Consider the following 14,286-nt stretch of genomic DNA (forward strand, 5'->3'; position numbering starts at 1 on the left):
TAGTGCAATATTGGGGACACATCAGACACAGAACTTTATAGCAGTGTTACCAATATTGTTTATTCCATCCCTCGCTTAGAATCATTGTTGTACAAGTTACACTTTCTTCTGAATATCACAGGTTTCAGTTAAATAATTTTTTTAATCTTGTCCTCTAACATCCAGTTTCATCTCCCTCTCCTTGCAAACAAAAAAGCAGATTGTATTATACAAAAATGCAAACCAATTTTCACACAGTGAATTCTTTACAAAGTCATAAAATGGCGTAATAATGGCTACATCCACATTGGAGTAAGATGGTTCTAAACATTCCTTAATGGAGTATAATATATATTTATATATAAAACCTTTCCTTGTTGAAATTGAGCCTGTACCTTAATTTAAGAGATTTTACAAGACAACTTGGAAGTAATCATAAAAAAAGCCATTACATTTCCCAAAAAGTTAGGAATAAAACAACAACAAAAAAACACAAAAGACAGCCATAACATTGTTATAAGATTCAAAATGAGTTAATTTGCTTTTCATGTAAATGAATTCGACAGGTCTGCTCAAAACAGACACAATTCAGGCAAAGAAATGAATATCATCCATTACGAACAGACCCGTTCTCAAAGAAAATCACACAATCCTGCAATTTCTCTATTGAGGAAACAAAAACTCATGCAGAAAACTGTAAATGAGCCTTACAATGACTCTTCCCATTAAGTTTCTAATGTAATCGGCATGATTTAATTTGTAAAACAAACGAAAAAATATCCACACAGAAATAATTAGCTCAGTGAGATCACTGATAATTGAAGAAAAACGTTCAACAGCACCCAAGCAAGTGCTAAATATGAAATACAAGATAGCACATTCCCATATAATCTAAAGATTAAACTATCAAGCATCCTGGCAGTGCATCACTCAAGAATGCTTCCTGTAGCACAACATTGGGCACTCCATGAAAGCCAAAGGAAAAATAACATATCCTCACATCCGCAAAGCATTGGCTAATGTATCAGGCTCCGTTTTTTCTGTCGTAGCAGCAGTTAGCATTGCGAAACAGAATGCTCATCATGCTAGCACTTTCACCTAAACCAGAATCAAAGAAAACCCAATCCTAATGGTGACTGGAGCGTGTTCGTAAAGCTCCTGCAAATTTAGATTGGCAAAGATCTGACTATTCTGACAGCAACAAGAACAACCTGTACACAGTCAGGAGATGATAGTTAGATTCAAAGCATCGTTTTATTTGCCTCTATTAAAAAAGAAAGCATTGTCCTGTGACGTGGTTTGTCATGTTCATGTCTCTAAGAATATCCACTGGATTCAAACGTATCCTTCGCAGGTTTGCAGGATTGTGCAATTACCTATTTAAGTGTAAAGGAAATTCAGCGAGCGTATTCTCCTGGCGCAATTCATTCAGGTATTTCACAAATTGCAAATGGGATACTTGAGGTGCCTTATATTAGTAACTAGAAAAAGCAATTGGGTCAATCTCACAAAACACGTCCGAAACATTTCTGGGGCGTATTTCACCCAAAATCAAAAAGAAAAAAATTAAATTGATGTAAAGGTAATTAGGGTGTCATATGTACATTTAAATAAAAATACTATATTTCGGTAATGCAAATCTGATAAGAATCACCACTGAGAATAATGGGAGTTACCAAACAATAAATGACCAGACGCATTACACAAATAAGAATTTGGCATTAAAATAATGTAACAACGAAATAACTTAATGGAAATTAAGCTTCTTTTTAGGACCATTTATGCAAAATACATATTGTTCTTTTGATCTTGGAATGAAATGTGACCTTGTTTTTGTGTAATTGACCCAACAACAGGCTACAACAAAGCCTAGAACTCTCCATGCAGATGGAAAGGTCTAAATGCCCCTAGTTACGGAGTGAAAGCATTAGATAATCTTACAAATCAGACAAGGCATGAACTAGGTCTAATTCAACAGCATGGAAAAGTGCTACTAAAACTGACAAAGAATTGTCATGTTAAAGAGAAGGAGGAAGTAGCAATTTAGCATCAATAAAGATGACGTTCTGGAGAATTTCCTCAGAGCAAGTGTGATGGAAATCACACAATAAGTTTAAACCTCATTAGGAAGGTTGACGTCATCTCTGCGTGTCAGCACAGCTCGACTTCAATCTTGACGATTGCTTGAAAAGGCTGTGTGCGCTCTGCATGAGCAAAAACATCAAATGACCGTGAATACAAGTCATCATAATAGGACAAATCAACTATCACCACAACTATAGGACAAAAACGACAACGATTACATGTTAAGAGGTTGCACCCAAAATTGGAGCTGTATATCATAGTCGGTCTCAAGAGACTAGAACAAAATGTAACACGTGAAGAATGTCATCACTATAGGAAGACTTCAAATAATCGTGTTCTCTCATGGGGCCTCATTTTTAACCAGTCACCGAATAGATTGTGTAAAAACACTTAAGTCAAATCAGGGGGGTCGAGGTATTAATAGACCTCCTTTATGAACAGAACCAATTTATGTGTCTATAGTTTGTAAAACCCTTTTTGTGTAAACCATCACATTCAATTTGATGCAACAATTTGCATAATGTTTTTTCAAACCATTTAAAGAAATATCCTTGTCTAGGAACTTGTGAAGATTTCTATAGAATTGATTTCAAACAAATCATACAAACAAAGAAGTCATTTGCAGATCTATTTAATTTAAAAGACATTAAATAGCTAATCTAGTAGAAACACCTGTCTGGAAACCCGTCATTATTTTTATAGAAATTCATTAGTAAATTTCATACATGTTCTCCAGAGTGTCAAACGGTTAGATATTCGGCTATGGGACCTGCCGTTGTTGAAGCTACACTCCCTGGTACTTTTCTGTGCAGCGGTTTAGCGGCATGAATATGCAAACTCGACCAGGAGAGCCAAATATGCAACTTCACAGAAGTTAGGGAAAACTGATGAAAATATTTCCTAATAGGCTGTAATCTTTCAAAATGACTGTGGCGCTTGGAGACGAAAATAATTTCATCCCGAACCACAAAGCTCTGAAGAACACAAGGGACTTAAAGTGTCGAACCTCTTCTACTGAAAAGCACACACATGGAAAAAACATGGAAAAAAGTGCTCATTATTAAAGACATTTGTTTGCATTCTATAAAACAGAATGCTTTAGACACGTGTTAGAACACATTGACAAATTCCTTAACAGTTATATAGCCAAACCATAAATTAAACAAACCTGACAACTCATATATCATTTTTTTCCCCTTGTGTTATCCAGAGCTCAATCTAACTATTTTACAGCGATACACTGCCACGGTTGTAAGTTGTGTGGGGAGTCCCATGTTAACGGTCCATAAAAATGGATTTATAAAAGGTTCTCCATGCTACTTTACACCTGGCGAGTCAGATCATATTCAAGGCTGCAGGGATCCAGGGAGTTTAAAGGTTTCAACTCAGGCCCTGACTGCAGCGCTGGTTACAGTAACTAGTCCCGATGCTAAAAATGTGTGCTTGATTTTCACTTCCATTCCACTAATGACCACATATTTCATGATAGCTTTGGGTTTACTGTTTGTTGTTGATATACGGGGAAAACGGCAAAAAGTAAGCATTATTTAGATGCCCTGGTTTCCAGGCGATGAGAAGTCGTTTAAAACAAAAAGCTCATTCACAGAACAAAAAGAAAGAAAATTTATATCACGGCAGATACTGCTCATTTTCTAAATAAAACAACAGAGAGGTGTGTGTCTGTGCATGCATGTAGCAGCATGCAGGTGTGTGCAGGTGTGTGCGCGTGTGAGAATGTGTGTTCCTCATTTTGAATATTAAAAACGCCTCTTGGCGTCTTTATCATGATCCTGCATCCCCTTCGGTTCAAATTTTTTTAAGACCCCCCAAAAAAGCATGTTGACCATTGGAGGTGGACAGGATATTTGTGTGTGTGTGTGTGTGTGTTGTGTAAATACACTCTTAAGAGCAAGAGTGAACAACACCATTCTTTTGAAGGTCTGAGCTACTTGCTGATTGGTCAGCAGAGCAGAGGGTGACAGAAGACGTCTTTTTGGTCAGCGACAGCACAGATCCACCCACGCTACTGGCTGGCTTCATGCCACTGGATCCATTAGACACCTCACTGAGGGAAAGATGGGGACAACAACAGAGAGAGTAAGTGTATTTGTGGATATGATATATAAAGGGACAGAGGTTCACCCAATAAATACAAATTCTGTCATTTATCTCACGCTCGAGTTGTTCTAAACCTGTATCAATGTATATTTGAAAGAATGCTTGTAACCAAACAGTTCTTGGCCACCATTGACTACCATAGTAAGGAAAAGTACAGTGGTAGTCTAAAGTGCTATGGGACTGTTTGCTTTCCTACATTCTTCAAATATATTATACCATTATATGTCAATGGGGACCAAGAATGGATCCTTTTAATGTCTGTCAGGGCAGCAGCATTTTTTTAAATATATTTTTTTTAAATGTTCTCTCTTTACTCTGGATAGAAAGTAACTTTTATTCGAGATCTGCAGGTTCTCAAAAGGGAAAGCATCTTCTCAATGGCAATTAACAAAGAGTTCTGTGTGCAAAAGCTCAGCTGCTCACTCACCCTAGTGCTAAAGAGAGTTCCTCCAGCTGGGCTTTATGGTCAGGCTGCCCATTCTCTGTGGCCGTTAGTTTGTATTCATGAGCCACCTGGCTCTCCTGTAATTGTGGACATGAACTGATATCAAACTTTTCATACATTAAAGGAACAAATAAAAACAAAACTCTATAATACAATTTCAAAGGAACTAAGGATGCCTGCTTGACTCACAATGGCAATTTCACGGGTTCTCTTTCCAATCTCTCGCTCAACGTGATGGAGCTCCAGGCTGAGCTGTTCACTGGACACAGCAGCACCTGTAGACCACTTCACTGCTGGCGCGGGCTGAGCCGCCAGCGCGCATGCCTCCCTCTGCAGGAGCATGGAGTTACTGGCAGCCTGTGTGAGCGGGCAAGACAGATGCTTATTAATATTACAAAGCAGGATACATTGAGCCATGTAACCAGAGTCTGGCCGATTTGTAAGTCATGAATTTAAATTGACATTTCAAATGCACCTCCATGCCCCGGGTCTGCTGACTGATCTGCTGGTTGACTTGCTGGAGCTCGATCTTGAGCTGCTCGCGGTCAGAGGCGGACACGGGCAGACTGTCGGAATAATGAGAAGCATACATCATAATGATTAATGACACACAAGCATGCATTTCATGTAATTCTCAGACGGTTTAAGAGTGTGTACCGCTCGCTGAAATGTCCCTGAGTGTTCATGCTCTGGTGCTGAGAGTACGAAGCTCTGCCCCAGCTGCTGTGGTTTCCATATGAATAGTCTGCTGTGTAAGGAATGAAAACATTAGGACAAACAGCCATGTTTATTCTTTGGGTATCGAACCCATGACATTAGATTTGCAAGCACCATGCTCTAGTAGTTGAGCTATAGAAACACTTGTGATTTCTGGAGTAGAAAGATTTTAGTCACCTGTCATTGTCAGGTGTTTGGATCCTGAGGCCTGTGAGGAGGCCATGGCCTGTACCGGCCCAGTGGTCTGGTAACCCGTTTTCGATGTGCGTGAAATGGCACCAAAGGGAGACACTGTGGGCAGAGGGCCAAACGGAATGATTGGATCATCGTCTTTGGCTTCAGCAGAGCGTCGCTGGGTGTCCAGTGGAGGCTCGCGCAGAACTTTTCCCTCTGCATTCTGTTTTGAGAAAGTACAGAATGCAAGTGAAAAAGAGATCAATAAAACCTTTCAATTCATGAAAAACAGACGGGTCACTTGCCATCATCTCCACAGTATTACTGATATCTTTTGGTTTAGCATCCTTGGAACCAATGTATGATCCTATTGTATCACATGACCAGGGGGAATACTGCCCAGTGTAGTCTGGTCCCCTACTTCCAAAGACTTTTGAGCCATCTTCCAGATACTAAAAAAACATTCAGAAGAAGAGTTGAGCGTTACACTTGACATAGATTGTCAACGCCATAAAAGGGATTTATTGGAGATAGCAGTGCGATGGTCTCACCTCCTGAGGGTAGTCGTTGGGGAAAGGGTGTGTGGGAAGAGTGGGGGAGGCAGCAAAGGGTGGAGGAGAGATAACTTTTCTTTCCTCCAGCTGGACCAGCAGCTCATTACGCCTACGGTGCAAGTCGTCCAGACTAGGCTGAGAACGACTGTATGGGTCCTTCCAAGCAAGAGAACATCAACAAATCAATGAACAGTTTAATTATAGCCTGGCATGCAACAAAACCGTAGCTCATTTGCCATAAGTTTAACAGAAACAAAGCTCACTCTCAAGTGGGATCTCATCTGGCTGGGGTGTGGTCCAGCAGGATAGTACTCATCTGGTGGGTACCTATCTCGGGATGAAGACTCCTGGGAGTGGTACAGAGACCCTGTGGCCCCTGTGGGAGGTGGAGGCATAGAGGCTGGAGGAACGTCTAAGGGAATGGGGCTCATCCTCACCAAGTCATCTCTGGGAGGGGCAAATGAAGGTGGGGGTGCAGGATAATGTCCATGTCTGCGGCTGTAATGGGAGGGGGGTGCGTAGGGGTGGGCTGAGAATGGAGGACCAGAGTGGTGGTTCTGATATTGGCGCTCTGGGCTGTAACCTGGGTAGGGCGGCACTATAGACTCTCCGGGCGGAGGTGGGTTGCGGATGTAACGGGGCGATACATATTGTGGAGGTTGGTATGGGTAGGGGTTGCCTGTAAAAGTATAATTATATGAACATTAAGTATCTGGCTGCTAATTTAGGACAAGCGTTTTGATTATCAACATGTCGGAGACCAAACTGTCGCAAAAAATAATTCAACATCCATGTGTCGAAGGCCATTCACCTGCTGGGTATTGAGCATCATACTGAGATCCTGAGAGTGGAGGTCTGGCCTGCTCTTGGTAGAAGAGCTCAGTTTGTTGAGGATACATCTGTGGAGCACCTCTGGGCATGACTGTCACCTGCTTGGACATGGGTAAGTGCTCTGCCCTGGGGTGAGGCACAGAGTGGGGTATTAAGGTCATGCCAGATTGATCAAGACTAAAGGAAAACAAACAGCAAGAATCAGCTGATAAAAACTTACGTGCACACTATTCTTTCCTCTTCAAGTCTAATCTATGATATGTAATTTCACCTTCATATGGTACCTTTTAGTGATATACTTTAATAACACAAAAGTAATCAAGTAAATGGAGGTTTTCTGATAATCAGCTTATTGCCCTTAAAGATAATGTGCTTAATTCAGATTGCATCATATAATAAATATATATAATATATAATAAATGAGCTTACGAGTCAGGTGGAGATCCGGGAGAACTAAGACTACTGCCATCCATCTTGGTTTTTAGTAAAATTTCATAGGTGGAGGGATCTGTGCCTCTGGGTATGAGCTGGGGAAGAGGGGTCCCAGGACAAGCAATTCCATTGGTAAGTGTTGAGGGCTTCCGTCCAGGCTCCAATGGAACCACTTCCTCAGGCAGCAGACCAGTAATGCAGGGCACCCGTGCAGCAAGACGTTTGTTCATTTTACGGTACCTGCAGAGGGTTAATAAAAAAAGTTATTGTTGAATACTCTCTTCAGGATAACTGGTGGATAAAAGAAGGAAACAATGGTGTAGAGGTAAAAGAGGTGTATAGGCAAAAGACTAACAGGAGCAACATGGCAAAGATATAATTTTCCAAATATATGCTAGATTGTTGAACCTACTCTGTGCTATAAACAATAATACCAATGTTACATAAAAAAATTGGTACAAGTGGGAAACATGTATTTTATATACATGTCCAAACAGTTTAATCTTTTCATACTTAAACTTACTGCATATAGTAAAATAGGAATGTGTTTAGCTTTAAATATTTCGTATTTAAAATTCAGCTTTCTAGATATCGACAATGGCCAAAGAACAGAGTGTATTTGGCACTCACCTTTCCAGCTCCTCCTGAGAATGGGCGAAGGTGCAGCTGGCTCCTCTGGGACAGCCTCCTTTCTGCTTCATGTCTCTGCACATGTATGTCTTGTACTTGCTGTGCTGGGGTGGCTGCTGCGTGTCAGCACCCTTCTTACTGTGGTTCTGAATGAAGTCCACCAGGCCGTGCACCACAGTCTTTACCGCCACCAACCCTTTCTCCAACTGCTCCCAGGTGGGAGGAGGAGCATCTGGAGGAAGCAACAGCCATTAGTGGTAAGCAGATAATCAAAGCAAACATCAACTGATCAGTAATCAGAACCAGTTTATGGAGTATTGCTCTAAAGCTCAGTTTCAGTTAATACAATACCAAGTTATTACTTACTACAATACACAAGCATTCAATACACCAGTCAAACGATGACGATTATATGGCAGATTGATTTTTATTTTATAACCAACCTGGACTGGGGTCGATGTTTGCGAGCAGCTCGAGGTGAGGTCTTAGCCGGTTGAGGTTGGCGGGGTCACCCGTCCTCTGCAGTGCGATGGTCAGCTCCTGAACGCTCTGAGCAAATGACGCTGGCGTCTGCAACTGAAAAAGCAAGGACAATAAGTCACAATTTCTGCCAGATTTTACATTCTCAATTAAACAAAGCAAAGGACTAAGGAAAGACATAAAAAGATTTTGTGTAGTCCAAACAGATGGGTGAAGGAGAAGAGGGTAGAAATAATATAATTTTGGAAGTCTTTGATGCTATTTAGCATAGCAATTGTCAACACTCATATACACATTACCTTGTCAATAATGGATTGCATGTGGGACTTGTGGGACTGGTCTCCATAGAGCAGAGAGGACCACTGATCGGGGGCGATGCGTAACCCTCCCTCCATGGCAATTTGCACAATCTGAGAGTCATGTTCCCGCCGAAGTGCCTCATACGTGCGGAATTCCTCTTTCAATTGCATTAGCGATGAGTCCTCATCTCGCTTCGTAACCTACAATACCAAACAGATTCAACTGAAACACCAAAGCTATAGCAGGTACCCAACAACACACTACAAAAATAAATAGAATGAATATACATATGCAAGCAGCTCTCCGGGAGATCATTATATCAACAGGCGACTAACCTTGAAGCAGGAGGCACGGTAGAGGAGCTGGACTACATGTCCAATACTGGTTTTGGAGGCCTGTGGAAACCTTGGTTCAAGTCTCTGGACTACAAAGAGGACCAGAACCTTCCTGGAAAGAGCAGATCCATCTTCCAAGGCCAACAGCACCAGCTTTAGTGCCTCCTCTTGCATTGCTATAGATAAACAAAGATACAACAGGTAAGACACAAGAAACAAAACTTCCATGATAACATGTCAAACAAACAATTTAAAGGCGACACTTATAATTTCTGCACAACTAGTTTCTCCAAACACTATCCCCGTCTTCCATTAGTCATCAAACAGATGGTTCTGCCCTTTTTAACTACACTATAGCCATTGATTTAGGACAGGTTGGAATAAAAATAAAATAAAAAGTTTTTAATGTTTAGTTTAATACTTACTTTGTGCACACTATGGTTTCTGTACATGCTATTGGAATGGGACAACCTAATATAAAAACTTGTCACCTTTTAAGTGTCATCTTACCTGGGCCCAGGAACTGGCAGCCTCTGGCTCTGACAGCAGCCCACAGGTTGGAAGAGAGCTGCTGTGGATTTTGATGCTGCAGGATGAGCTCTGTAACAGTCCTTTCACCCAGAGAACGGGCCGCCCGCATGGCCCTGACCCTGCCTTCTTCTTCCACCAGTTGACAGTGCACCAGAGTCACCAGCTTTCTCTGCATGGGGCGGCTTAGCATGCTCTGAGCAGCACTATTCAACCCCACCCCTAGACACAGGACAAAATATGTAAACAATTTTGATTATGACCATAACACTAATTTACACGGACCATACAAAAGTGTATGATATAATCTGTGTTACCTCGTGCACTGCTGAGTGGCTTGAGGTAGAGGGCCAGCTCCTCAACGCACTGTCGCGCCTCTTCATAATGCTTGGTGTCCTCAGGACAGGTAATGAGTGCCACAGGTTGCTGTTTGGGCACCTGAGAAAGAAGTTCATAAAGCAACAAGTTCATGTAGATGACCTATTAAGGAAAATTTGCCGTAAAATGGTACTGATCGAAATATCTCACATGTCCCCCGACCAGCTGTAGCAGGGCAGAGTTGACAGGCAACTGCTCAATGTCAGTGTTGATGGCCGTCTGGTCGAAAGGACAGGCCTTGCGGTGCAGCTTGTTGAGGCACATCTTGCAAACAGTGTGGCCGCAACCTAGACTGATGGGTCGACGCACCGTTTCCTCGAAGGTCTGGGTGCATATGGGGCACAGTAAAAACTCTGTCCATTGTGGAGCTTGTACAGGCATCTTAGCAAGGCTGTTCTACATGTAAAAAAGCGTAGGGGGGCTTCTCCTAGGTGCGTGCACGTGTGTATGTGTGATTGGGCATTACATTTAACAAAAGGGAAAAACGATAGATGAGAAAAATCAAAGATTCCACTGGAATCAAAAAATCTTCTGAACACAGGAGTTCTTAAATAAATTCAAACGTCCCGGGTGATCATCACATGGTGTGAAACCTGAAACCTGCAAAATAAAGATGTTAAAAGGTTATTTAACGAAATCAGTAAAAAGTATAAACAAATAGCCAAAATTGTGTATCTATAAAGGTATAGAATTAACCACCATCATGCCGTAAAACCCAGTTCCCTAATTGTCATTTACGTTAAGCACAATGACGAAAAAAGCCTGGCAACTGTTGCTACCTAAACACGAGGAAAAAACCTTAAGTACATAAATGACACATAATGCATTAAATTGAAAACAACAAAACTTTTGCTTCTACTTTAACTTTTAAATTACCAACGCAGTATATTTTCTATAAACCTGTGGATTAGAAATAATATTAGTTTCTTTCATGACATTCTGCATACAGGCTAGCATGCGCTAACACGTCTGTCAATAAATTAAATTTCACAATGTAAACCATTTTTAACAATGTTGACTTTATTAGAATTACATTAGGGTAAACACACAAGTCTGACACTCTAATGTGGACATCTACCACCGTTAACTGCGACAAAACATGTCAAACTGCTTTAACGTTTAATATCATGTTCTCTCCAGCCCACCTTCATTAGCTATTAAGCTAACACAATTTTTCTACGTTAGTCTTCATGATATCAGCAAGCTAACGTTAGCGGTTTAACACGGACACATTGCTCAATGGTCACAATTTATTCTAGTTATGTAAAATAATCATATATACAGAGAAAGCGGTAAATGGGTACCGAAAATGGTTTGTTGCAAAAAAGGCTTATATGCGAGATAAACAGTGGAGGATACGCAAGAAATGAAAGTCTTAATGGTTTATGCTAAACCACAAGAGATGCCGCGATTATGTAATATTTCGACCACTGAACCTCGCTTAAATACTCGGTTATAACCTAACACACTACCACAACAATGTAGCGGAATAAGGAATTTGACGAGAGTAGATACGAATACTTTTGACATCAACACGAGAACAACAGTAAATAAGTTAGCCATTTTTGTTAGCGAAGGCCTCCCTATAAACATCATGTTTAGCCAGACATGCTAAAGCAACAAGCTAAATAAGCTAACCTATGATCAACTCAATTCAGATTTACGGACAAGACTGCAAACAACGCTGTGCATATCACTAACCGACAACAAACCAAGTAAACGATTAGCGTAACGCTAAACCTTGAAATTAACCGAAGAGCCGAACGGGCCAGACAGGCGGCTAACTGCTACAAACGAGCTATCGGGTTAGCCAGGAGTGTGCGGTCCACACCCAGAAACGCACAAATAATGCACAGAAAATATACGGTTCTGCAAGTCAAAATATTCAGTCACTCACTCATTCTTGCTGAGTATCTGCTATCTTCATCTTTTCTTAAGAAAACGCTTAATAATTTCCACGGTCGCCATGTCGACCATTATAACGGATTACCGAAATAGTTCGGGAGTTCCTTGCATAAAACTACCAGCAGCGGCAGCAGCAGGGCTCGAGTTAAACAAGGAAGAGAAGAAACAGGTCAGTACCGGGGCGCCCTCTCTGGCCGAATAGAGCACTGCATTCAGACACACGAATTCCTGTCAAACTGTTGCTCGGCAACAAAACATCCAGACTTTGATACACAAAACGCACATTAGAAACTGATGCTGCATAGTGAAGACCTTCTGGTACCGAGTCAAGATTTTCAGCACAAAACATTTTATGTTAATATATGTACTATATTGAGGGTTCATAACAAAATGGGACCATTTGGGAATTATGTGTTTAGTTAGAAGTACAGGAAAATAGAACACTGTAAAATAAATTACTAAAAAGTGACCTTTGTGATTTAATGAAAATCATAACAAGGTGTTCTTGTTTTCTACATTTCTAAAACTACAAAATAGGTGAACTATTTGCTAATTTTTTAATAGATATTGGCATTTATTAAGCACCATAGCTTTCACTGATTCAATCATAAATGAATTGTTCTGTGCTTTAAAAGTATGTTGAAATTTTTTTCCAAAGTCATTTGAGCAAAATAAATGCGCTAGATTTATAATACAGAATAAATGAAAAACATATATCCTTATGTCCATAAAATGGTTATTTACTAAATATTTTTTCCTATTTGTTTATCAACACTATACTATTCAAGGTTCTCACATGGATGATGCAATCCGTTCTGTCTCTCAAAAATGCTTGTTCAGTGACACATAACCTTTATATTTTAAGTGGACTTTTAAATACTGTTTGTATGGATTGTACCAATTTATGCAATAAAATGCTACAGTTGACATCAAAGGAATTAAAGTACGCATTTATTTTCCATGTTTGTCTAACTGTGTGTTCACATAGAGCGCGAATGAGGCGTCAAGCGCGAGTGATTTACATGTTAAGTCAATGTAAAGACGCGATAGACGCGCTTGCGGCGCTATTCGCGCGAATGAGGCGGCGCGAATGACGCGAATCACGCGAATCACGCGAATGACGCGAATTGCGCGAATCACGCGAATGACGCGAATCGCGCGAATGACGCGAATTGCGCGAATCGCGCGAGTTGAAAAATCTGAACTTTGGCGGAAATTCGCGTCGCGTTAACCAATCAGGAGCCTGCTCTAGTAGTGACGTAGACGACGTAGCGAGCAGAGGCCAGAGGCAGAAACAAAATGGAGGAGAAACTAATCATCTCCGTGTGTGGACACCCGGAGCTTTACAACACTTGTTCCTATTTTTATAAAAACAGGAATAAAAAGGATCTTGCTTGGAAGAAAGTGAGTGAGGAGGTCGGAGAATCTGGTAAGTTGTAAAAACATTCTTAACTCAATTTGAGTTATATATACATATTGAAACTACAAGGTAGCTAAAGGCGGTAGATTGAGCTTATTATTTTACAACTACGTTCCCGCTAAAGTTCATGTGTTTATTCAGAGGAAGTGTGCAGAAAGAAGTGGAAGAGCTTGAGGGACACATATTTAAAGGAGAGGAGAAAGGAGACAGAGAAGAGGAGTGGGTCAGCAGCAGATTCAGGAAAAAGATGGAAGTACTCTGCGGTCCTGTCTTTTCTAGACCGCTTCGTCTCCCCACGGGAGACAAGCGGGAATATGGAAAGGGGGGATGAGGAGAATCAGGCCGCAGGGTACGACCACTCCGACCAGGGCGAGGCAGCAGTAGGTGTGTTGACAAGTGAAGCAATACAACAGGGCAACATGTAGTTGTTTTATTCATTTCTCTGTGACAGGTGTAATGTGCAATTAATATTTAAAATTGTCATGACAGATCCGACTGGTTCTTTTGATGGCAGTGAGCCTGGGTCCCCTCTGCCGGAACCTGCTGCTGCTTCTGCTTCATCATCTGCTGCTGTACCCAGAGGTGTGTACAGGCAATTATGACAATGTTTACATGCATATTATATTTACAGTGACGTTTGTGAATTAGTTTAATCCTTTTATGCCTTCTCATAGTACAAAATGTTTTATCATTTGTTACAGCACCACCAAGAAGAGCTTGGAGAAGGCCTAGGGAGCAGCCATCGGAGGTGGAGCGGCAGCTCCTGGAAGCACTCCGGACCCGTCCTGTTGCCCCAACGCCGCCTCCACGCTCAGAGGATGAGCTCTTCCTCTTGAGTCTGGTCCCTTCCCTGGAGAGATTGCCACCTCAGACAAAGGAATTTGTGAAATTTCAAATTCACAAATTAATTTATGAAAGCAGCACAGTTGTGCTTAATTTGGAACAATTGGAGCCCACACAGTAGTTTTTTTAAAA

At 41.2% G+C, this 14,286-nt stretch overlaps 2 protein-coding genes across 3 annotated transcripts; one reads left to right on the plus strand and one right to left on the minus strand.

Moving 5' to 3' along the window:
• Positions 1 to 43: 43 nt before the first annotated feature.
• rc3h1b (ring finger and CCCH-type domains 1b) lies at positions 44 to 12,026 on the minus strand. 2 transcript variants are annotated; one of them, XM_079452825.1, is made up of 19 exons: positions 11,884 to 12,026; positions 10,137 to 10,586; positions 9,926 to 10,046; positions 9,591 to 9,830; positions 9,081 to 9,256; positions 8,745 to 8,945; positions 8,409 to 8,541; positions 7,966 to 8,197; positions 7,333 to 7,575; positions 6,884 to 7,029; positions 6,336 to 6,751; positions 6,070 to 6,228; positions 5,824 to 5,970; positions 5,522 to 5,741; positions 5,285 to 5,375; positions 5,103 to 5,193; positions 4,817 to 4,984; positions 4,610 to 4,704; positions 44 to 4,129 (listed from the first exon to the last, which is right to left on the minus strand). In XM_079452825.1, exons 2-19 carry the CDS (start codon positions 10,365 to 10,367, stop codon positions 3,967 to 3,969), a joined length of 3,273 nt encoding a protein of 1,090 aa, XP_079308951.1. In that variant the 5' UTR covers positions 10,368 to 10,586; positions 11,884 to 12,026; the 3' UTR covers positions 44 to 3,966. The 2 variants fall into 2 exon arrangements, with proteins under 2 accessions (XP_079308951.1, XP_079308950.1); XM_079452824.1 differs by lacking the exon at positions 11,884 to 12,026 and having other exon boundaries at positions 6,884 to 7,080; positions 10,137 to 10,516.
• Positions 12,027 to 13,181: 1,155 nt separating this feature from the next.
• On the plus strand, positions 13,182 to 14,275 carry LOC306891896 (uncharacterized protein; the record flags this gene model as incomplete). The annotated part of the gene is made up of 4 exons (XM_079452518.1): positions 13,182 to 13,320; positions 13,453 to 13,695; positions 13,801 to 13,893; positions 14,013 to 14,275. The coding sequence occupies exons 1-4, from the start codon at positions 13,191 to 13,193 to the stop codon at positions 14,273 to 14,275; spliced, it is 729 nt and encodes a 242-aa protein (XP_079308644.1). The 5' UTR covers positions 13,182 to 13,190.
• Positions 14,276 to 14,286: the final 11 nt, after the last annotated feature.

Source organism: Barbatula barbatula (genome assembly GCF_947034865.1).
Source record: "Barbatula barbatula genome assembly, chromosome: 3".
NCBI lineage: Eukaryota > Metazoa > Chordata > Actinopteri > Cypriniformes > Nemacheilidae > Barbatula > Barbatula barbatula.